This window comes from Megalops cyprinoides, chromosome 7, assembly GCF_013368585.1.
Source record: "Megalops cyprinoides isolate fMegCyp1 chromosome 7, fMegCyp1.pri, whole genome shotgun sequence".
NCBI lineage: Eukaryota > Metazoa > Chordata > Actinopteri > Elopiformes > Megalopidae > Megalops > Megalops cyprinoides.
Window position 1 is genome coordinate 24,960,003 of NC_050589.1, and position 25,990 is coordinate 24,985,992.

Genomic DNA, 25,990 nt, shown 5'->3' on the forward strand with positions numbered 1-25,990 from the left:
CACACTTTCAGGATCACCGTTCGCATCCGCACGCCTCCATTGTAGATGTTTGGCGGTGGTCACCATGGAAACAGAGCTGTAATATGCTTCGCCATCCCCAGCATCATACAGCAGGTGGGGGGGGGCTGGAGGGGGGGTTGGGAGGCGGAACGTGATGCTCGTCTTTGGGGAGGGAAAAAAAATCCTTCTAGGATTCTGCGAGCCATATGACACCAGCCCCAACGCGCCCGAGGTCAGATTTGCTATGGCTGGCAAGGCAGCAATCCCCCTGCGAGAGAAACGCGAGGCGAGTGAGGAGGCTGCAACGATTTCTCTCTCCTCGCTGCACGCTGGAGGCTCCTAGGGTATCCTTTTGTGTCAAAGATCCAGGCGAGCTCCTTAATTAACCCTCCAAGACAGAGCGTGGGTTCACCCAGCCAACAGACTTCCCCTGCTGCCGGAGACCCCCCCCCCCCCCCGCCCCCGCCCCCTTGCTCTGCCCCCGGCCTTTCCCAGTCCCTGGTTCGCTACTTTCTATTTACCTCTTTGTTAATCTCCCCTCCTCTCTCTCTCTCTCCTCTCTCTCCTCTCTCTCTCTCTCTCTCTCTCTCTCTCTCTCTCTCCCTCTCTCTCCCTCCCTCGCTATCTCTCCTCCCCTTACGCTTTCAAAGCCAGCAGTCTGCTATTCGATCCAGACTGCCTGCTACATGATCTCTTGGAGAACAGCGTTCGGTGTCTCTCTCACTGCTCGACGCCCGAGCCCTTTTAGATCTAATCACCGGGAAAAAAGGATGTCTCTGCTCGGGCATTGATTCACTCTTTCCTCTCACACTCCCTCCCCCCTCCCCTTTCCTAATCTCCCACCCCCTGACCCTACCCCCCCGTCCCATCTCCCCCCTCCAAACCCACCCCATCCCCTGTCCTGTACCCCTATCCGACCCTCCCTACCAGCATCCCCACTCCCCCTCTCTTCTCTCACCCCCTCGACAATGTTGCCATGTGTTCGCTGGCTCCAGCCTCTGCTCGCCTTGCTCTCCTCTCCCTTGCTGACTTGGGGGCAGAACTGCCCAGCTAGCTGCCAGTGCCCGGACCCCCACACAGTGGACTGTAGCGGCCGAGGGCTGACCCGTCTGCCGGACTCCATCCCCCTGGACGTCCGCAGGCTCCTGCTGTCCGATAACTGGATTCCCTGGATCCCCTCTGACTTCCTGGTGCTCTACAGCGACCTAGTCTACCTGGACCTCCGGAACAACTCACTCTCCAGAATCGAGCCGGGGACCTTGAGCACTTCTTCCAGGCTGGTGTTCCTGGACCTGGGCAGCAATAACCTGACCGAGATCCCCTCAGGAACCTTTGGGGAGTCCCGCAGCCTGATCAAACTGCGTCTGGGGAACAACCCCTATCTAAGCATGGTCAGCGAGGATGCCTTCCTGGGCCTCACCTCACTGCGTGAGCTGGAGCTGGAGCGCAACGCCCTCTCCGGCCTGGACGTGGGGGTGCTGGGTCAGCTCCCCTCCCTCAGGCTGGTACGGCTGGAGGGAAACCCTTGGGTGTGCAACTGTAACTTTGCCAAACTGTTTGCATGGCTGATGGAAAACAGTCACAAGCTTCCAACAGGTAAGTCTCTCGTGCATATCTGTGACCTGGTCGTGCAGTGCTGGACCTTTAAAACCATTCACGTGCACATTTTGTGCGTTTAAGCAAAACACACTTTGCACTATCACAGTTTGGCTTGTTTTATTTGTTCAAGCTGTTACTGCTGTTTCCCATAACAGGGCATGTATTTATTCTCTAGAACAAAGACAACTCTCGTTCAAGAACCATGAACGTGACCTGGCCCTTTAGCCAGAGAGAGAGAGAGAGAGAGATCATGAAAAAATGACAGACAAATGAGACGTGCTCAGAAGGGACGCTGCCGTTAAGAGCTTGATCAGATCAGTGAGACCGACTCGCCACGGAGACGGCATTGCTCAGCATTCCGGAATGCGCCATGTGTTTGGGGATGGCTCCGCACGCATGCGGAGCATTCCCTCTCCCCTTTTGTTTGTGCTTGTTTATACGCCATAAATCACCCCAGCCACAGGGACCCCTGCCATTTCGGAACGCAGACTTTGTCATTCAGATGGCCAATAGATGAATGTGAGGGAAGGCTGCTCGCTGTGTCTCTGCCTGATCGAATTAGGGAGCCACACTTTTTTGTGTTGCCGTGCGCTCCGCTGCTGGGTCTCAGAGACATTTTAAAAATGCATGAATTTTGAAAACAAGACAAAGAGGATCATGGCCCTCCTGAAGGACTTCATAACAATATGCCCAAATCTGCTTACAAGCAGATAATTAATATCACCCTGGCAGCAGCACTTGCTATTGTTCTTTGATTTTGTTAATAAGTAATCACTGAGCGAAAAAATGAAGGAAAATTATTGCTTCTCTTTCAAGGTTATAATGTCTTTTGACAGCTCACTGTTGAATGTTTTTGCTGTCAGACTCCCTGTTGCTTTTTGAAACTGCTGAAAAACGTCTAAATTCTTTTTGTCTAAATATGTCAAGCATCCCATAACTTATATTCTCATATCAAGAGTAATCTGTTCATTCACTACATTGTTTTCAGTTTCCACAGTGTGACTTCTCTGTTTTCTAACAGTCCTTGAAATTTAAAAGGTGAAACCAAAAAAATCATGATTATAACATGATTATACCGTAGGTAAAGTCAGTGGGTGGGAATAATTTTCACACAACAGATGTGTTGCTGTCTGGTTGATACTGTCTGATGTCATCAATGTGTACGACTAGAGGATATTCTAGGCTAAGCGCTTACAACTTTAAGAAGTCTGTGGTATTGGGGATGTGTAGTTATCATGAATTACATTCTAGACAGGCATGCTAGAGAGATAAGAACAAAGTCAAGATTATCTTAGTCACTGGCCATACATTTTCTCAGCCTATATATTGAGGTCAGAAATAAGCATATTAAATATTTCATCAATCAAAAGACTATGCACTTAAATCGCAGTATGCTAGAGGTTTGTCTTGGAGTTGAAGGTAATACTACCCTTATATGATAATTCTGCTGCAATAACAGTTTACAATCCACACTGTCCTTGGAATGGTATGGAATGGTGTTTGGGGAAAATAACTTATAACAATGAGGGCTCTCTTCTCTGGAGAGCAAAGGGATGTTTACTGAAGTGCTTTAGGGCATCTAACAGTATACTAAGATATGATTAGAACTGTGTAAAAACCATAGATCCTAGATAGTGGAAAATCCATCTACATTATAATCTGCATTGTTGCTCTAACTGCTTATATATTATATCTGTAATCTGACTGTGTACAATATTACATCTGATCAAATTTCCTTGCGTAAATACATCATACATATACAATACATATACAATACATTTACACATATATAGTGTGTAAAAATAGCAGTGATTATTATATTTCTTAATATATACTGTATGTATTGGCATGTTTTAAATTTCGTGGGAGGACTGTGGTGACACTGAGTTGACGGTGGTAAATAGGCTTTGTGAAAAGAGGCGTCGCTGTTTGTAAGCCAGATGACAGGCTGAAATGCCTGCTCCAGATCCTCTCATTCCCTTGTGCCTGGGAGACATGCTTCCTCCATAGGTGATGGATCTACTGCTGAGGATGGGCCAGAATAGCACCTCTGTGCATTAATTTCCAGCCTCCTCCTCCAACCACTCTGTCTCCCCTCCGCTCAGCCCTGTGCAGGTGTGTGTGCTCTCATACACATGCACTCGCGTGCGCACGCACACACACGCACACACATACACACACACACACACACACACACACACACACAAATATGCAAACACTCATACACAAACATACACACACTCACAAGTACACATTCACGCACCTGCATACACACACATGTACACACATGTGCACACACACACACTCTCATTCAAGCACATGCAAGTGCATACTGACAGGATGCTACACTGCACATTCACTTATAGCAAGACTTTATGCTCTTGAGACACAAGTAACTCTTAAAAAGGAATGGAACTGCAAGCAAAAAGCTACACTGTGTGCCAGCCTTCTTAAGCACCTGGCAGACAGAATTAGGTGTGTGGAACTCACAGAGCAGCACTCTCTGTTTCTATATCGCTGAATGTGTTCCCAACCTGAGATGGTTCGCTAAGTAGGCTAAAAAGATCTCTCGCGGTTTGGTTCCTGAAATCAAACTCAAGTGACCTCTCTCCAGTACTGCAGTTCCAAACGCAACACCATCAAGCCTGAATTGCATTATCAGCAAATCTGCTGACTATGCTCACTCAAAGTATGCTAAATGCATAGCTTCTGTATCTATTGCATGTTCCCTTTATATTCACATACACACTAGTTATAACTGTGTGTACAAACTAATAACCGCAGACTCCTGTCAGTATCAAGAATGATGCTATGAGCATGTACCAAGGATGCCTGGACTGTCTCCTCTAATGTATACCCTCTCTGACACAACCTACCTTACCACCTGGCCACCATAATGCTCCACACTCCATCTCAGCATTCAATGCACATAAAATTCAATTCAATGATGTTAAAACTAATGTCTTTTTCAAAACATGAAAGAAATTATTTTGTTGCAGAAAAACTGAAGGATCATTTCAGAATGATTGCTGTAGTAAAAAGGTGATTACCTTTAAAATGGGAAATTTAGAGGAGTATGTTTATACATTGTGCTTTCACATGGCCGCCAGTGTAGGTTTCCGCAGCAGGGGTTTTAACCACACATTTTTACATTAGGGCTATTTTTCATGCTGTCATTGCTGACACCTCTAAGTCTGCTGATAAATTAGATCAGCCTGGATTTCACTGCTATATAAAGGTAAATAAATAAATACATCAACATCATCATTATCGAAATCAGACTGCCTCAGCCAGATAGCTACATTGGCAAGGGCTGACTTTAAACACATTGTACCGACATAAACTCTGAGGCTGAGGAAAGCTTGACGGATGGCTGAATTCTACCAGCATCCATCATTAGACAACTAGTGCTAAGTGAGTTTTGGCAAGCTATTATTTCTGCATGTTTCACCATGACATTTATTACGTGAGGTATATCAATACAGCAAAGATTATCAGATTCTCTATGTAACATCAGAATATCTGATACAAAGCACTGCATTAACCACATTACTTTGTCCCCTTTGTTTCCTCATTACTTAGTTGGCTGAACAGATGGCACACATTTCAGAATCCAATTATTTTATTTATTTTGTATTTTAAAAAAGCTCCTGGTAGGATATTTTTGCTTAAAAACAAAAAAAGCAAAGAAAAAAAAAACCATGAGTTTGAAAATGGAACAGCTAACGGTTATGCTTATGGTCAATACTGTTAGAAATTTCAGTCTGCTATAAGCTTTATCTTTCTGGACGCAATAATGTGAAAATGCTGGTTTTAACGCTGCATCCTTACCAATGAACAAAATGTTTAGTGTATTATTCATTCAATTTTCTACTCCTGGACTTCAGAAAGTCTTTTAGACACTGTGATTCTGGTTTAGCAGGTAAAATAACAGCCAATAGATGAATACAAAATAAGCAAAACTACAAGATCAGCAGAGGGTACAACATCCTTCCTTTCAAACACTAAAAGAAAAATACAGGCACATCATTCTTGATAATTGGATTCTGTGGAACATTACTGTAATGATTATGGTGAGATGATTGCCCTGCAAGAAATTGGAAAACAAAAATTCCCTGACATGCTTTCATGATAAATGTACTTCTGTAGTCACCTGTTCCAGTAGTTTCCATCTGTAATTTGTGCATCTAATGGCCTAGTAATTGTGGATATGAATTTGGGAGACCTGATTTAACTAAATTGAGCTCTCTGTAAGATTGTATTCCTGATTCTGCTGTTATTGCTACTACTTCACTCTTCAGGGAAGCATTTTGGCTTCATTCAGATACAACAGGCAGTGAAATAATTTATCACTGCTCATCTTAAAGTGAGAACGATGAAGTAAAATTGGTTCCATGAAAAACTCTCAGCAGAATTACAATGCAGAGATTCAAATATGCTCAGCAGGCAGGTTATTGATATGAAAAAATAGACACACATTGATCATCAATGGTAATGTTTTTTTTTCCTGGAAGTTATTATTAACTGAAATACACATATTTTATCATAAAACTTTTTGTTGAAATAAAAATGCACAGTATGTATGAAGAAAATGGAGCACAAGGGGCATTCAGTTTAAAAAATCTATGAGCTAACTGGATGCATCAGCTAACCAAAATAACAGGAATATGTCACAGTATTGACATCATAATAGAATACCGGACCTTGTTCTGGAGCTGGTTGTGTGTAACATATTGGTGAATTTTCCAACTGATTTTTTTCTGATTGAATTTTTTAAATAAAAAAAAAAACACTGACAGCTGTCAACTGTCTGTACAAAGCTAGTCATACTCAGCATCTTAAAGTTATATCAGATCAGTCTGAGAGCTTTGCAACTGTGACTCATCTCCATTTGTCCAGGCAAAGTGTTTAACTGCAGGAAACTGTTCAGAGCCTGTGTCCTCAATGATGCATTAAAAACAAAATGCACCCATGAATACATATGCCCTGTTTCGTTGTTAAGAAGCAAACACTTTAGGAGTCTGTCCCTCCAGACAATGTGCAAAGTTCACAATGCAACAGATAAACTCACCTGTTGATAGGACATGCTAAATAGTGCATAATTCTCCCAATTTAAATCAAATGTGTTTGTGCCATTTATAACTGCTACCATGCATGATATGATATGAGAATTATAATGTATCACAATGTAACTTATTGAGTTACTGAGCTTTTTAATAATACACCCTTGTGTATGCTTATCACCCCTCAACTGTACTAACATGGGCGGTTTTCTTGTAATTTGTGCACAAGCAATGGAATCTGAAACAAATGGTAAACATTGTGTAACCTTCATAAAGTAAAATAGCATGCGTAAACTTCAAAGTTATAGCCAAACCAGTGGAGTTTTTGAAGTAACACACACAGACAAAAAAAAAACTGGTCCATGCAATTTTTGCCTGTTACTCTTGGGTGTTAGTGTGATTTGCTTCCTAGTCAGCCAGACAAGGTGAGGAAAAGGCAGGCAGAAAAAAGCGAGTCACCAGTTTAGCCCCACTCATGTTGCTCATGTGACATTTTCAGGAAGAGTTCATACAGTTTTCTATGGAAGGGCAAATGGCTGAATGCTAATCATTGTCACTGATTGAATAATTCATTGGCCCTTGAATTCCCTAATGAGTTTGGGCTGTAAGAATGTTTACTATGGAGAAGCGCAAGAACAGAGAGGAGTATGACAGCAGTGTAAGTCAGTGTTACAAAAGCACGCTACAAATGTGATGTGATCATGTTGAGCCATTGTGAGATGAGTAATTTGGCCCAAGTGACAGAGTGAATCTGAGAGACAGAGCATACTAGCAAGCTAATGGTCAAAGATACAGTTACTCTAGCACATACAGTGAAATGTGGTGGCTGGTTTAGCTGGTCATTAGAGTGTTCAATATGTTAAGCTTGACTGTCATTCCTCTGGGGCCTGATAATGTTCTTGTGGTATGACCCTTTGTCCCATGGACTTGTGCAACTTACTGTGAAAAATGTTCATCTTTGGCAAAGGCTTTATTCTGTCAGCACGGTTTCTTGTCGTGTTCTTCGTGCTCTCCTCCGTGTCTGGGTGTTTTCTGGGGAAGGTTGCATCCTCTGTGCCAGGCCAGCATTTCCTGGTTTGCGGCTAAATTCCCCCCACTGCTGTGCCTTCTCCGTTCTGTAGCTCACTGAGGAGTGCAAAAGAAATTTGACAGCCAGAGCTTGGAGGTAGTAAGGGACACTTGTACAGTAAATGTTGTGTAGACGGTCTTTGATGTAAGTTTGATTTTTGCTTTGCTTTGACTTTGATTATTGCAAGCTCTTAAATTTAGGCTGTCACAAGTTTGAAAGTACCTGGGTCAAGAAGCAAAAGAAAATATTGGTTTTGCTTGCCCAGTTCTTCCTCCATCCTGTCTATCTCATAACCAGGATCACCACAACTTAATGATTTAAGCCTTCCATGAGCAACACAAGGTCTAGTTTTCTCTACTTGCTCCATATTTGCGTGGAGGGTCTACTTAGTCTGCACCTCTTGCTTCATTGGATAGTGCTCTGCATCATAATCACCTTAAAGTTCACCTGTACTTTTCTTAGGGAAAAAAGCAACCTTTGGTTTAATGCCAAGCCTTATAAATCAGTCTTTTAAAGGCCATTTACTTGGTGCATGCGTGGAACAGAACGTCCAACCAAACATTGCCCTTGGGTTCTCATCTCTAAGACTTAATAAATTGCTCCAAGGGCCTTGATTGTGAAATAAGTTAACACTCCTCCTGATGTATGCACATAAAATAATAATGGGAAGGTGAATTAATGCTGATTGTTATTAGCAGTGCTGTGGGGAAGCACTTAGAGTGTTTGCACGACACAGAGCTGGTATGATTCTCGGGTGAGCGGTTCCCCAGCCCTGCTGTGCTCCTCTCCCTTGCCTTTCAAAGCAGTGAGTCCGGTGCTTTCTTCATGCACTGCATTCCCCTGAAAAGGTCAGCCTGTCTCCTGTTGCAGGTCATCGCTTTCCAGCTTGTGTCCCTCTTGTGTCCTTGAGTTCTGAAGCAGCATGCTTCTGTCTTCTCATTTTAACAACCCTAATGCAGGCAGGCCTGCCTTACACTGTTGAAAACATTCCAGACATGACTGAATATTATTCATAGTCTTATTAATAAACATAAGAGTATGTTTGCACAGAAGATGCCCTTATCCAGTGCAACTGCCATTGTTTTCATTTTGGTCAAAATAGTTATGCTCATCCATATGTAAAGTGAAGGATTTATTGAAGTTACAAACAAAGGAGAATTTACAGACAAACCTGTCCTGTTAATAAAAAATAAAAACTGCGCTTACCACATCCTTTCCACATTTCGTTTCCCTGTTTATGATGTCCATATGGGGGGTCAACAGCCTTGGCCCACGGCCATGTGCAATCCCTTCTTCAGACTACAATCCAAACAAAGTACCACCATAACCACAGCAAATGTCACCTTCATGCTTTGACTATATGGAAATTTGTATCTACTGAAGTGGGTGACTCCCTGACTTTGAACTGATCATGCAATGCTCCATGCAGTACAGAAGAATCAAATGGGGGAGACAACACTAAAAATGGATGTATCTACACTTGGAAAAAAACAACAGCTGTACCTGCTTAAGAACACAAGACAGATTTCAACAGGTGAAATATTTACTGAAGTAATTTCTGGGAAAGGACATCGCTCAAGAGTCTGACAGCGGAACAACACCTGGGAATCAAACCTGCAACCATATGGTTAGGCACCCTGTTCCTTAAACATGATGCTGAAGTGCTGCCCATGCTGTTTCTGTAGCGTGAGATCAGGGGATTTGACTTTTCTTGCAGCTCGTCATAAAACCCATTTGATTTCCCGTCTTTCCCAAGATGAGTCAGCTGACAGCAGACGGGAGCGGGATGTTTCCGGAGCAAGGGTTTGGTTCGACATGACGAGCGTGCAAGCTTGGTCAGAACCTTCCCCCTCTATCTGAGTGTAAGGCATTCCAAATGTCAATTAGAAATGGCTTTGGAGAGGTGCTCCATCCGATGAGGGCATATGCATAAAAGTTTACCGCCACGCTAAACCTGACGGAAACACAGATGCTGTTGCTTAGCGATGCGTGAAAGCATACACTACAAGATTCTCTGGCCACTTCGACTTTCACTGTCAGAGACGACAGCAGGGACAGAAACACCTGCATTCCTGACCTGCATGTAAGTGAGGTGATGCATAAGAGGAAATCGCATCACTATTCAAACCTAACATCTGTTTTTAGTAGGTGTAGCCAATTTTTCAAGAGGAAGACAATTCATCTACTGTATAATTCATAGAAAATGATTGCCAATTAATTGTTATCAGTAATGTAATCATTAATAATCAATATAAATATGCACAACTGGCTTAAATACCACTTTTCAGCTTCCTTATCAGTCAGCACAGTATTGCCATGACTAATGTGCACTGCTGGAGGAATCTTAGAAAATGGATTTGTTTGAGCTATGCCTGTCCTGGTGATGTGCGATATTATTCTCACACTGCACCATCCAGTACGTATAAAATGAGAGGTTTTCCCTGGCACCATGCTAATTTACATTTACATTTATTCATTTAGCGGACGCTTTTATCCAAAGCGACTTACATAGGTTACAGTTCTTTACAATGTCATCCATTTATACAGCCGGATATTTACTGAGGCAATTGAGGGTTAAGTACCTTGCCCAAGGGTACAGCAGCAGTGTCCCAGCGGGGATCGAACCAGCAACCTCTCGGTTACGAGTCCTGCTCCTTAACCACTATGCTACACTACCGCCCCTAAAGGTTACCAGCTAAATGCTGATAACCTCTTCAATTTTATGCAAACTTGATCTTATCTTCATAGGGCATTGATGAACTGTAGTCTCCAGCTTTCCAATCTACCTTGTTTTGGTGAAATAGTAAATGTTTTAATTGGAAAAAAAAAAAAAAAACAAAGTCTGCGAAAATGACTGTGGGCGACATTCGATACAGGTGGATTGTATGTAAGCAGTGACAGATGGATACATTTGGTGAATGAGGTTCACTCAAATAATCTCCTCTCTATCCATCAAAGATCAGAATGGAGTGACCCATCGTGGACCTAATTTTAATTCATCTCAGATCAAGCTGTATTGGTACCAGGGTTAGGTCAAAAAAAAAGAAAAATATCATACATATGATGAAAACTCTGGTTTTACCACATTACTGTCCAAACCATTGCTGAAACAATATGGTTTGTGTTTCTTATATTCATAAAGACATAACTGCTTTGGCCTTTTCCCACCAGAAGAGAAAGAGTTTAATATGTTCCCCTGTAGCAAACACATGACTGATGTTTCCCGGCTTCTTTGGAATAACCCCTGCATGTAGCGTGTGTTGGAGTGGCCTCTTGATGTACAGACACGCTCCACACTCCTTAGCGCCTGCTGTCTTGTGTGTTGCTTTGCCCCACACTTCGGGCACGCTCTGGCGTAGCGTGACTGTCCGTTTAGTAATCCCACCCGAGTGAGACGTAAAACACGGTCAAAGATCCAGAGATTTTGTGGATTAAACAGTTCTGTGACCAGATCCAGGCTCTGCTGTGACTTTGGGGAGTGCTAGAAAAGCAATTCCCTTTAATTACAGTGTGGATTACTGTGTTGATCTGACTGTGACTGCGCATGCACAAGCCTTTGTACAGTCACCAAAGGCAGTTCATTAGCAGTGCTGCCAGAATTCTACTCACTTCAATGTGCAGTAACTTATAGATCCTACAGCATATCTGAAAATGAATTTTGTGCAAAGAATCAACAAAAAAATGTTTAGAGGATATCTATTTTTGGTCCTTGATTGTGATAGAGGGTACAAATGTGCTCAGATCCAGTTTCACTGAATTACAAAACGAATTGTAAGCATCAGGACTGAAACAATGCCTTTCAGAGTGGATGATGTGGTAATGACATCAGAGGGGTGTGAGGAGGCTTCACGCGTAATTACTCTCATTTTTCCTACTGGAAAGTTCTGTGATGCAAGTGAGCTGCCAAGGCATCCTGGTATCCCCCTTGAATCACTTCCTGTCCACGTAAATCATTCAAAGGGGTAAGCAGCGTGAACATGATACCGTGCTGTCTCCAGTGCTCTTGGGTTAAGGATGACCAAACGTCATCCATAATGCAACGCAACACTGAACCAGATCCCAGTGACAACGTACCTCTGACCACTTCTGGACCACAGTGGCTCGGCGATGCGAACCCTGTCCACCCACAGATTACAGCCAATGAGACCTCCGCCGCTAGTGTGGGCAGCCCTGCAGGCAATTCTGACACAACTGTCACCATTATTGAGCACTCAGTGTTTGAGGAAGGGGAGGGTCTTACAGGGTGGAAGTGCCCTGGTCATTTCATGTAGGTGCATTCTGAATGTTTTTATATATTTACATTTATTTTTCACCTTACATGTCATGTTATATGTTATGGAGTAAACAAATCATTAGGAGCTATCATCTCATATGAATGAATACAAGAAAGTGAGCCACAACACAAATCTTTTGATGAAAGTTGAGACAACACCCCAGGACTCAGTGTGGCAACAAATGATTTTCAGATCATCGATTCATATGAACAAGCTTACTTCAGTCTAATGACTGGGTACTCTGAGACTGCAGACAAAATGCAATCCCTTTGCTTTCTGTTTCCATTTTGCCTCCAGCACTGATACTGCCATGATTATAAAAAACAGTGACTGGCAACAGATTAGAACAGTGCAATTCATGTAAGTCACAGTTAAGGTAGTTGGTATTAGACAGCATTTGACAACACATTTGTATTACAAGAACAATTTGTCTGGTGTCTTCATAACAGGAGATGCTGTAGAAAAAAATCTCAGCATGTATCTGCCGATATCTTATTATTCACTTAATCACATGCTGTGCATGATGTTGAATGTTTTTTTGTGGTTCTGTGTCTGCATTTTACCAGCTTCCTGTCTGTAAGTGAACTGTCCCTGTCGGTGGTTGTATTTCTTTTTTCTACTGTCCCTGTCTGTGATTGTATCTGTAATTGATAAGCCCAGTCCCGTTTTTGGGGGTGTGTGTCTGTTTTTTAAAGTGTCCCTGTCTGTATTGTGTATCTTTTTTCAGCTGTCCCTATCTTGTGTTTGCATGTCTGTTTTAAAGCTATACCCTTGTGTGTGTGTGTGTGGATTCAGGCGTGTGGGGAGAGAGGCAGTGTTGGTCGGGCTGACGTGCAGTGAGGACGTCCATGTGACTGGAATATCAGAGAAGGCTGAGGTCACCGAGTCCCCTGCATGTGGAAAAGCCCTCCTGGTCTGAAAATGAGTCACCCGCGCCCTCCCTGTCACACACAGTGTCCTCACTGATGTCTACTGGCAGAGGGCAGGGGACAGCTCTCTCTCCCCTTCACAGGAGCACCTTAATGAGGGAATCGATCGGTTTTAATAGAAAGGACGGACGCGCCGCAGAAAGCATCATTCACTGAGTGTTCACCAGGCATATCGCCCGCACTCGTTTTGGTCAGCGTGCCATTCGTACGTAGACACGCTAAACATACATTTGGCAGACAGATGCGCTTTTTAGCATCTGTTATTTTACCACTGAATGCTGCGGCTCATTTACTCTGTCTTGTCTTCCTGTCTACCCACCCACTGTTATAAACAGGGCTTTGACGTAATTGCTATTACATTACACTTAAATGCAAACATGCATTTAAAAGCAAAATGCCCAAACTGGCTCTTTGCAAATGGACATTGCAAATGGTCACTTGAAGGACACATCATCTCAGAAAAGACTTAATGTTATTTTCATGATAGAACCTTACTTTCACTATTTATCTTTCCATATTTTTATTCATATGTATATGTATGTGTATGTTTACTGAAAATTGCGTAAATTTTATAATTCAATATATTTCAATGTTCTATTATACATATATCCATATAGCTGATCTATATATCTCTTTGTCCAAATAAGATTTTTTTTTACATCTTACAGTACACGACACCACCAACACTTACTTTTCACCAACACTCCAGCTTTTCATACAACTCATAATTTATGAGAGTTATGAGAAGTTATTTTATGACTCATTTCTCACACACTTCCCCAAATAATTATTGTTGTGATCTTTGTCCTGGTGATTCGCTCCATTCCTGCCATATATAACTGCTTTGAGCATGTGCCAGTACCAAATAATATTTATTTATTTATATTGAGGCATTTTCCTACATATGATCTCGCTAGTGCAATCTCTGAATTGAAATCCTTTTCTCATGCAAAGGTAGCTAGGTGAGGTACGGGGGTAGAAGCTCCTGGGTCTGGCACTGACATACGGAAAGATCAATCACTCTAGGAACAGGGACTTTGTTACAGCCTATACAGATCTGTCAGTCTATCCCTCTCACCAGCTGTAATCCTAACTCTAATCCATTAAAAGGGGACACTTGCTGTAACCTATCTCCTCTGTGACTACACTCAAGGTGCTGCAACTGTGGTCTCTCAGTGTAATATTCTCTATATTAAGTGTAGGACACTTTTATCACAAATGATTTATTCCAAGGGCTTTACTTTACACTGAAAAAGACAGCTTTGCTGTCAGTTGACAATTAAAGTATAGTGACAAGATTGGCCACATTTCGGTACAATTTTTCATAAGGGCAACAACTTATCATTAAAAAAGATATGCATTAAGAATTAAAAAGGAACCTATAAATACCATTGACACCTATAAATACCAATGGGAAGAAGCAAATAATGTAACATAGAGGGAAGAATGAAACTGTAATGGGATCTTGAGGATAATTCACATAGACACAACTACAGCTGTTGAATGGAATAATGCATGGACAGCATGGACTATTAATACGTGTAGTGATTCTTTTGTTCACCTGACTTGATTATGGACAAAAGTATAGGAGACACCCTATAATCATAGCACTGGGTGTTAGTTCAGTTTCATGTTAGTTGTACTGTGCATTTTGTGATGTGTTCAGTCCTTCCTCAGATCTTTTCAGTCATAACTAATCTAATTTCCAAAATCACTCTTCTTTTTCAAATTACTCAGCAAAATAGCTGGTGATGTACAAAATTTACAGTGATCAGTGCATGATTTGCAGAGTACTTCATACAGCTAATGCAAATTCAATGTTTTAGAAAGATTTACTCCAAAAACTGACTCTGACCTCAACTGAACTGAACTAAACAATAACCTCTGTGTTATTGGTAATTCCATAACTGAGGTTCATTTTTGAATAATATTTTAAAATATTCAGGTACCGTTTTAAATATTGGTTATTAAATGATCAAGTGAAACATTATATAGATCTATTTTTGTTCTTTTTTGAACTAAAACAGACTGCATCAATACTAGTAAGTACATAGATATCATGTCCACATCCACCTGTATCTGGAATTCATCTGCATGAGAAAACTGGGTTGAGGAGCTAATGAAACAACCAACCAAACAAACAAGCAAACAAAGAAAAATCCTCTGTCTTAGGCCCTTGGAAGATTGGATGTCCCAAACTAAACCAGACACCTGTCAGACAAAGAGCCCCCTGTAAGTGAGCCCTGCTGAGCTGTGATTACTGCTGGAGTTAGAGCTGCCGTGTCTTTGGGTGTCTCAGTGCTTCACGTCGTCCAAAATTCGCTAGCCTTGAGATAACTGGAAGTCGTGTAATACCTCATCCACACTAGAGGGAATTTGAGGGGTGGCTTCTGCTTTGAACCGAAAAATCCCCAGATTACAACCCACGTAGGAGACCTCAACTCACTTTGCTGCAAGTGTCAAGTGGCTTCAGACGGCCAGCTCTCCTAAGTAGGTGGTTTCAAGTGGATTAAGGAGACTGTTTTGAAGAAAAGAATCATGGATTTAACCCATGAGAAAAAGTTTTTCAGAGAAATTCAGTTGTGCATTTATTCGCAAATAGTTAGCTAATGGCAGAAATTGGTTTTATGATATTTTTGACCATGGAAGTTGAAAAATGCAGTTGTTGGAGCAAGGCTGAGACAGCTTTTTTTAACCTCTAGGCAGGTGATGAAATGTTTTGACTGTGCAAATTTTACAGCTGACAGATGCTAGCTAAATCATATGTCACTCAGATTTATTTTGGGCTGTTAGGTAACAAGCAGTAACATCTTGTTTTTTTGATGTTTCGATCTACACATTTCACATTCAGGGCTCAGCGGTCAAATGTTGCATATGCACTTATCTTATATTAAACTCACCTTCTCCTTATTCTATAGAAGTAGCTGTGAATGTTTCCTAAACCATGTCTGGTTGTGGCAGGTGTCAATGCAGGCAGTTTGAATATGCTTCAAGTGGACCTAGTGTAAAGAGAGTTTAAGAATTCCTTCCGAGATACCCTTGACTTTCTTTGTTTAGGAAGGCCTTTGGTTTTGCCATCAACAGTTTTTTTTTTTTTTTTATCAGTTTATTTTCCACTTGGAACAGTGCAAGACACATTGCTTCCATATCAAAAGCAATGAAGTTACATCAAGGGATTTACCCAAAATAACAAAACAAAAGAAAATATTTTCATGGACATCTGAGTTGAGTCTTTTTACCATAAAGAGGAAATAAAGTAATACTACACCTCTGCCTACTGCCTTTAGAATTATTGTTCCACTTTATCAAGAATTGCATCCTCTGCTGTAAGTGTTTTCCAGGTGGCTCGGTGCCGTCGAATGGTATATCTTTCCAGAAGAACAATCAAGTAAGTAGTCTGGACATGTCAAGTATTTTTAACAGGGAGGCGTTGATGAACTGCACCCAGCGACGGCTGTCTTTTGTGGAATTTACGATAAAGGTCGAAAGAAGGTTTAATCGCATCCTCGTTTTCTCACCCTGGTTAACCGACAACTGACATGACGTGTCTCCCCTCCCCCGTGCTATCTCTTTACACGCAGTTTGGTCTGATGCCAGATAAAGATAAAAACCACGCTGAAAATATGATTCATTTGCGTGATGCAGGGCTAAACCGAATCAGTCTGTTTGTACGGGGGCCGATAGCGAGTGGTTCCGCTTTAAATCTGTCATCTGGCGTCTCCTGACTGCCTGCTGATGACAGCAGCGGATTAACTCTCTTTTCTGTGAAATCCAAAATCGGTTACCAAAGTGGAAATTAAACAAATGGGGTGTTCTCTGCACCTCCTAGGGAAACGTCGATGCTGGAGCGCATCACGACCCAAATCTTACGGTGGGATTATATAATCAGAGTGATTTATGTAACGTGTGTCCACTGAAACCTCGGCAAACCATGTTTATCTGAAAGAGGAGAGAGGAATGCAGTAATCTCAGGCCGCAGTCTCAGAAACATGCCTATCCGTTCGTGCATGGAAAGAACAGTGGTAAGAGCATTTCTCCAATTAATGCTTCTGCACACCTGGGTAGGTATTATTTTCTTTGTAATGTATGAATCATCTTTTTGTAAAATTTCCCCCCTTTTTGAAACATCCATATCGACTGTATTAATCTCTGAATGACCTTCAATGTGTCTGATGACACGCAAAAAGTTAGAAATTAGAAGTTAGATTAAATCAGATTTAGTTGCATGGAGAGTGGGTCCATTGTCCTAGTCTTTAACACCGTGTGCCATTATAAAGCACATGAAACATGAAATGTGAAATCGCATGCACTCATATTAGAGAGAAATTGCTGGTTGCTTAGGGGTATCACAAGTCTTCTCAATTACCGTTCAAAATGTATAAGGTTATTATATTATTATATAGGTACATTCAAATGTGTAAAGTGGAAACAAACCTTATGTAGTCTGTATTAGCCCTGGTTGGGAACTCATTTTAAATCATTATGCCATTTCCCTATCCCATCTGCTCCTTGTTAATTATTGCAGTACATATTACTGCCCTTCAGAGGTATAATACCAATTTAACAGACCCCCACAGAGAAATCAGCCATGCATCATTAAGAGGGATTGCTTCATTTTGTGATATTGGAAAAACAAAACAAAAAATAGAGCTGATTTTCATTTTGCATTGATTTGGCCACTAAATTATTTTCACATAAAATTGTTTTAATTTAATTTCCTTTTGTTTCATCATTAAAGTCAAAACACTGCTAATGTAATGTAATGTGAAACACTGAGATGCATTGACGTTCACTGTTGGTTGTTGCTGCTGTCACGCAAAGCCAGAATAGCATGGTAAGCAGTGTGTGATGTTACTGGTGTGATTAGCAGTGTGTCAATTACAGAAGACAGCTACCTTGCGTTACTCTGACCCAGTTGTTGGCTAGAGTGGGATTTTATAACACTTTACTGTCTGTTTAATGGCTGGGGCAGTGATTTTAATGAGCATGTGACCTCATGAGCGTGTGAACATCCATGATTGCAGTAACCAAATTATTAATGTCAATGCAACATTGCATAATGTGATCTTTTGTGCTCATGATTCAATAGGATTTATCTTCCCTGATATCGTGTTTCACCATTGTTATGGCTTATTATGGTCTGGTTGCATTCGACTGAAACGCACTGTCAGAAAACACTTGTCTGGTTCTGTGACTTAATCTGCAGTGCAGTAGCATATGTGTGCATTTGCTGATCTTGATCCGAGTTGAGACAGAATGCTGCAAAAGGAAAACCTCTGAAGTGCTCCCAACAGGATAGAGTGTGCTGCAGAGGGGAGTTAAAGACTACAACTACTGATGCATACCTCTTTGCCAGGTTGATGTCAGGTTATTTCAGTTTAAGATCAGGGTGGAAATGACAGACACAAGCCCTGTAATGGGGATAGCTGGCCACTGCAAAATTGGGAGAATATTCCATTGGAATTGTTCACTAATAAATGAGGTTGCCCAGAGAAGTGCCGTCAGAATGAAGTTTATAGACAGGGCCAGAACCATGATGAGCACAACAAAGGGTGATTATTGCTGTTATATATATTTTTAAAAGGACATGCGTTCCATTATAGTCATTGGTGTTTCCCACAGTGCTCCTTGTTATCCCCAAGTGCCTTTCCCTCTGGTGTGGTATTGCCTGCTTGGTTTGATTGCTGTCATGGTGCTTGACCACTATGTATGACCAACCCATGGCCACACTCTTAAGTTGATGGTACTATCTGATTCTGGTATGGACGTGCAATGGGTCAGTTGCTGCTACCATAAATGAATTATCTCAGGCAAACTTTGGTCTGGGAGCTGAAATGCAAGGGAAATAAGACAGGGAAGAATCGTAGCCCCTGCACGCTGCTCAGTGCTCCCTTGTGCAATTTATTGTTACAGCACAGCAAGTGACAGAATGGGGTCATGTGACTAAAGTGGAGCCATGTGACACAGCGGGAGGCATGTGACAGAGTGAGGTCACATGTTGGCTCGTGGAACCAGGAGACGGAACAGAGCCTGCACTTTTACACCTTCGTGAGCACAGCTCTGAGTCCGCAGATGCGTGTTTCTGACGTCTCTCGCCTAGCCTAAAAAAAAAAAACCCACCGCTCCCACAGCAAATCTGTGAAGGGTGTGAACCCTGCATCCCAGTCACTCCTACCGCCTGTTCACACATACTTACGAAGCTATTTTCAGTACTGAAAAGTTTTCATGCAGGTCACAAAGCCTTTGTCATAAGTATTAACTTGGCATAGCTAAGTGCAATTAATATCGGGTATATTGTAACATTGATGGTCATGAATATTCTCAAAAAAGTGAAAGAGATATATCGACCCCGCCAGAATTTTCTGGCAGCGCTGGTTCATAATTTACACAGGTATGAATGTTTCTTGTCACAATTGTAATTGTGTGCTCACAGATGATTCTGGAGAGATAGAGTGCAGGAGAATTGATTGCACAAGCACAATTCAGATGTTACTTTGGGATGATAAAAATGACAGCTTGCATCCTGAGCCACATTAATCTCACTGCAGTAACTGGCTATACAGGAGTTTTCCCAGACAGATAATTTCATCAAAGCAGCAAAGGGCAAGACGATGACAAAATAAGTTTGCTTCTGAAAGGGTGCCACCTGAATATAAATAGAAGCCATTAATCATCTTCAAAGGTAGGCTAGATATTGTGGTACCTAATGTACAAAACAATGTCTTCCCAAAACTTTTCTCTGACGTAAGTATTTTACGAATACATAAAGATGATTATAACTCTAGTGAAGATAACCCTTTCTCCCCAAATTTCTTTTGCAGTCACCCAGATGAAAGCTGATACCCAAGCAAAGCCAACCTTTACATGTTCTGCAGGATTTCTTTGTGTACTTTTTGATTTTTTCTTGGTATTAGAATCAGGAAAGACTTGGAGGGAGCGTCATGTTGCCGTGGTGATGACCCTTAGTGAGGAGTACAGGGATGTCTCTGAGCCTTTGCAGCTATGGGAAGAGATTATTCATAAACGGACTTGGCACTCTGGCGCTGCCATCTGGGCACAGAGATGGGATCAAAGAGTGTCCCCATCCCCTGTCCCGCACAGGGTGACACTTTGATTGAATCTGTTACCTGAGTTTGCCTTCTGTCATGGCTCTGGCCCTGCACTCTACCCTTCGTCACATGTCTCTGCACCAGCCAATCCCATCCAGCCTTGTGTGAAGTTGGCACTGTGTGTAATCTGGGGGTTGATTGTAAAGGGGAATGGAATCAAAATGTGTCATTTCCAAAGGCAAGATTAAAGTACAGGCTAATGGTTTGCTGTTACTCTGTTGTCATGGTAACCCCTTTGACTTTGCCGTAGTTTTTAATGTTTGAAAGTTTAACCCGCATCTTCTACAGTCAGGCTCTGTCAGTCAGTTGTGACATTTTGCACTGAGTACAAAGAGGCATGTTTGATTGAAAAAAAAAAACACATCCCTTTGTCACTTTGTTACTGTCTCATTGCAGAGTTTAATCTGTTCAGGTGGGTTTCCTGTTTAAAGAGCTGTGCCACCTGAGTCTCTGTTAAATGAATCTGTCTGTCTTTTTCCTTTTATCTTCCTCTCTCACAAGCACATATTTGCATGCTTTCATGCACACGTGCACAAAATGCATACTTAAATGTGTGTGTGCTGTGCATACATTGGAATTACTTCTGTTTGAAATCTAGTGTTTCTTGTGAATAGTAGGTGTTCGGGTAGATAGTAGGTTTAACATACAGTATCAGCCAGGGATCACAGGAAAGTCAGGCTTGAGCGAGGCTTTTAAACAAAACTCGTCCTAGCACTAGCACTATTCCATGCCAGCACTCTAAATCTCACTGGTGTTAGAATATCAATGACAGCACATAGACTAATTTTTCATTTTCATATTGAGCATACGGTGTCAGAGATTTGGTCTCCTCTCCTCCCTGCACTGAAATTGGTGGTTGATGTTTGGTTTTGGTGGTCAGGAAGTTACATGGTAAGTGGTTGAATAAACCTTGAATCAGCTCAAAAAATGAACTTGCAGTGACATTCAGTTATTGGCAAACACATTTGGCAAATGAGGCGTGGTCCATTTTGGAGCCTCTTTGAAACGGACAGGGCGTTTGATTTAGGTTTGCGAGGAGGCCTTCGAGCATGACCGCTTTTTTACCACATTCAAAGCAAAGATGGAGACGGTGATCACTTCCTGTTACTCGCACGCTTGCCTCCGGGGCCTGCCGATGACGGCTCGCCCCACTCGCTCAGCGCCATTCCGGGAAGACGTGGCACCTGCACGGCATGGCACCGCACACAGAGGACAGGGATCCATACAGCTAGCGACAGACACCACTTTGTGGTCAATAAGCAAGCGTACCCCACGATAAAAGTCTGCCGCCCTGGTTTCCTCCTGTTCAACTTTCAGAGAAAACTTCGCCTTTGTCTCCAAGCATCACGTCAATTCACTGTCTTCGCCTACTGCATCCCACACCTTCTCCACACATCGCAACATCTTCCGTGTATAATCCAGGAACAGGTTCTCAGTTCATCAAGTTCGTTTCTCACTTGTCACATTCACGTGTCTGTTACCTAAGACACACACACACAAAAAAGTAATTTTGTTTAAAAGAAAGAAATGGGATTTTGGTAAAACAAGAATTTTTAATTACATAGATGTATAAATTGGCAGTATATTCATGGGGGGCAGCTGGGCTGCATCTTTAAATTTAAAAATGCATGCCTCATTCTACTCTGATGCATTTAATAACCTATAAAATATGGTCTTTAAAATCTTAATACATTTCCGGTATTATCTTCATTAAAGGGCTGGAGGCAGGGGAGGCGGTGTGACATATATCAAGCTGACAATGCCTGAATACTGAAACCGTGCCATTTCTAGATTAACCTTGATGTATTTGTATGCTGGAAATATTTATTACAGTCCTCTCTTGTAAAAAGTATAATCAACTTGCTGATTGTTTGAAGCAACAAATAAATGATGTTGTCCGTGTTTAGTGGTGTGTGACATTAATTACTTCCACTTTCCCTTCAAGTATAATGTTGAGAATGTTAACCGGAAATTCAGCCAGAGATTCAATTCACTTCAAAATTGTTTATGTTAATTAATGCACCTTTAACATGATAAACCTATCAATATATTCATAACTCTTTGATGGGAACATGGTTGCTATGGTTGCCCCTGGTTTCTCTGTTCATCTCTCTCTCAGATGCACATACTCACATATTTCTTCATTTAACACAAAGGTTATAAAGCTATGAGTTACAAATATGTGGAATATTCATATCCAACATCCAATGAATGAATGTCAGTTTCATTTTTAATTCATCTTGATGTTGAAGGTAAACATTCTTTTCTGAAGACCACAGGCATTAAGAGATGTTGAGTTTTAAGGTGATCATGCCCTAAACCTTCACTTCCTGTTTCCCGTCCCTTGCAGGCATTCAAGGCATGGAGTGCTCACTTCCTGTGGACGGGCGGCGTGTGGCCCTGAGCCAGCTCTCTGAGGACAGTTTCCGGGAGTGCCAGGTCACCCTCACGCTCACCGACTATCTCATCGTCATCTTCTCTGGCATCTCAGTCTCTGTGGCCGCCATCATGGCCAGCTTCTTCCTGGCTTCCACTGTCCACTGCTTCCAGCGCTGGAGCAAAGCCAACAAGACAGACGATGAGGAGAGTGATGCCTGAGAAGCCCCCTCCCCACCCTGGTGACCGCCCACTCCGACCCTCTGCCAGGACATTCAGGAGAGAGGCAGAAAAGCTGTCCCACAATGCTCTTACCATGTGAAATCCCGCTTACCACACAGGTGCCCCGTATGAATCGGTGTCGACCGCTCTGTCAGGTCAGAGTCTGGCCCAGATGCTGAGAGGGGTGGACGTGGTGAGAACCACGCGATGAGGACAGTATTAATAACGTGGACTGATTCATATTGTTTTATGTTTCTTAAATGGGAGCATGTGCCCCGTGAAGCCTGGGCCTTGAGATTGAAGCTGCCAGTGATTGGCAGCACAAAGTGATTCTTGTGTGTCCTGCCTTCCAGCGCTGTAGTATTTAACCGTCTTTTCATGCGAGTGGTGGGAAGTGAGCAAGCAGCTGATCTCATCTTTCAGCTGATGGTTCTTTTAAAAATGTAATCCAAGTCCAAGCAAGCCACAAGACAATAATGGTTCAGTATTGACTGAAGGTGAAAAGTCTGCACTTTCTTTTTTTAATTATTACCTTCAGACATGTTCCTGTAAGGAGTATTATGAAAAAGTATTACCTGTCTGCTCTTTTTTTTCCAGACTGTGCCAGATTTGCTGATATAACTCACTTTGGTCATGAGAGATTTGCACTGTATCCCCATTACCGCTGATAGACAATAAATATTCATAACAGAGGACAAAGAGCAAAGCTGGCACATTGCTTCATTGATTACTTTTTATCATTCTGTCCTTTAAAATTCCTGCTGATTGAAAATAGAGAATTGTGGTAGATTCCATAACTTGTAAACAGCTCACTTGGATTGAAATGGATTTGCTCTGTCTGCTGTTCCATATCTTCACCACGGTAAATGACTGTGAGGTTTGCCAGTTTGCACTTTAAAGGGTGGGTGGGGGAAGAATTGCACATGGGTTGATAGCACTCTGGTCCATTTAATGAAATGGAATCATCCTAATCTACCAAAGATCAGGTTTAAAGACATGGGGTTCATTTGTCAGTGATATCTGAAGTGGTTGTGCTGTCTACCATGACTAGTCTAGTGAAATACCATACTGCTTAGACTATTTCTATGAGATTTACCTCTGTCCATAAACTTGTTTAAATATAAATACTTAAGAAAAGATAGGTTCCATATTCTCTCCAGTGGTTTTGATTGCACTGGATATTACCTTGTAAAGCTGGTCAGGCTGTTTTTGAAGAATTTATTACACATCCTAATTTTTTTTTCATTCATTGCAATACACTGTTTACTCTGCTAACAGTGAGATAGACAATTAAAAAACAACACAACCTGAAACTAAAAGTCTGCTTGTGTTTAAATATAGATTGTAGATGTAACTGCATTCTAATCTTTATGAAATTTGTAGATTTAAGAGAACAAAATGTCCAATTTATTTAAGAGCAACAATGGAAATAGCCATTGAAGGTAGGCATGCTTCACTCTAGTCTCTGTATTACTGAATTTTGTGGGCTTAAGTGTTATTTTATCATTATCTCAACAATGGACCAAGACATTTTTGTTTGTTTGCTTTTTTTTTTTTTTTTAAAAAAAAGGTTTAAGTTGATTTACCCCTTTTATGCTTGTATTGTATGACTTTGTATTGCCTTGCGCAGCTGTTTACGGGATTTCACATGGTAACAGGATTGACAAGCGGGATTCCTCCATGGACTCATGTCTCTCATATCTCGGCCCAACTGGGTCGCTGCATTTTGAGCGATTAGAAGGGAACTTTGTCTTGGCACTCTATACCCTCCAGACTGTGTTACAGCGGTGGAGTCTTGGACTTCCAAAGAGTACGTCGGCTTTCCTGTTGTTTAGGGGTTGCTAAACTAAATGATGTCTTATTTGTCTTGATTTTGTCTTACTGCCCTCTCTGAGCTTGTGTTGCCGTGGTAATAGGCTGGATAAAATGCCCTAATGCAGAAACACCACATGGTATATATTGGTTGTATGACAGGATTTACTTTAGAAATACAGGTATAGTGCCTATTTTGAGACAAACATTCGTTTCATCAAACTCATATCAGGCAACAAATATCAGAACCTTCTTGAGACAGAGCAGTTTGTTTTCTGATACTAAAAAGTATGTGATGTAATCATTAATGTGCTTCAGTGTTCTCAGAAGTAGTTTTCACATACAGTACATGAAAAGTGATATGCAACATATATCCTGCAAAGGGGGAAGAAGAACCCTTCATGTCTGTGAAAAGTCCCTTCAGCTATTCCATAGTTATTATTTGGTTTGCAACCCCTAAATCATGACTACATTTTCCTTAGGATTTTACTTGATAAGTTTGCACTCAAAGAAACGAAACCTGTCTGGCCAGAATTTATTCATTTTTGAGTTTAGTTTGAGTTGAGACATACAGGTACAGTTGTGGTGTAACATAAGTTGCCGTTATCATTGTCTACGGTATAGCTACAGCGTGTGCAGTAAATGATCTTGTACTGTCTTTCACTAACAACAACAGATCATCGAGGTGTGTCCTTCCTTCCTGCCATGCCATGCAGTTCATTTCCAGTGGAATTTATGTACCTGTATTTTGAACCCCTGTGCATCCCTGTTTTTTCCGGTTTCATTCCGTACATTTCTCTTTTGTTTTTTTAGAGGTATGGCCCGCCCCCACTCCTGTTAAGGATTTGCTTTATTTCCTTGGTTCCTGACAATAAGGATGTTTTAATTAAGAGTGTGAGGTGAGCCTCCCTGGTACAACACTAGCGTGCTTTACTGCGGGTAATTTCAGTATCTTTGCTGGTGACCTTAGCAAGGACAACTCGCATAACATGCATTTCTCAATTTACCCATTTTGTCCACTTGATATTTACTGAAACACTTCGAGTTAAGTGCCTTGCTCAAGGTATTTAACCTGCAGTCACTGGCCTGTGATCCAAACCTATGACCGTCTGGTGCAAGCCCAGTTACCTAACAACAACTCCACATTCCACATCCACATGTGTTACACTGGGAGTGGAGGGGGGCAAGCAGCACGGTGGTCTGAAGAAAAAATGTGCAGTCTTCTTGTCAGCTCTGGTTCTGCCAACCATTAGAAGGGGTCTAGTTTAATAAACTCAGCTGCAAATTTCCATAAAAATTCTGGCAAGTGAAATGCAAAAGGAAGGGTGACCTCATAACTCTGCTCCATTACTGCATTTCACTGTACAGTTTAGTAGGTCACAAGGAAACCACTGAAGAGAAAAATAAATGCAACCAGTAATGTTAGTAAGCTGACATGGTGGACCCAACTCCACCTTTGACATCTGCTCCTGGTCACCAAAAGACTATATTCACAGTACTGAAACTTTGCTTATTGATTTTGGTCAAGTGACAGAGT

At 41.8% G+C, this 25,990-nt stretch overlaps 1 protein-coding gene across 1 annotated transcript; it reads left to right on the forward strand.

The window, feature by feature from the left end:
* The first annotated feature begins 927 nt into the window (after positions 1–927).
* LOC118781280 (leucine-rich repeat-containing protein 38-like) lies at positions 928–23,498 on the forward strand. The gene is made up of 2 exons (XM_036534246.1): positions 928–1,596; positions 22,394–23,498. Exons 1-2 carry the CDS (start codon positions 969–971, stop codon positions 22,639–22,641), a joined length of 876 nt encoding a protein of 291 aa, XP_036390139.1. The 5' UTR covers positions 928–968; the 3' UTR covers positions 22,642–23,498.
* The last annotated feature ends 2,492 nt before the right edge of the window (positions 23,499–25,990 follow it).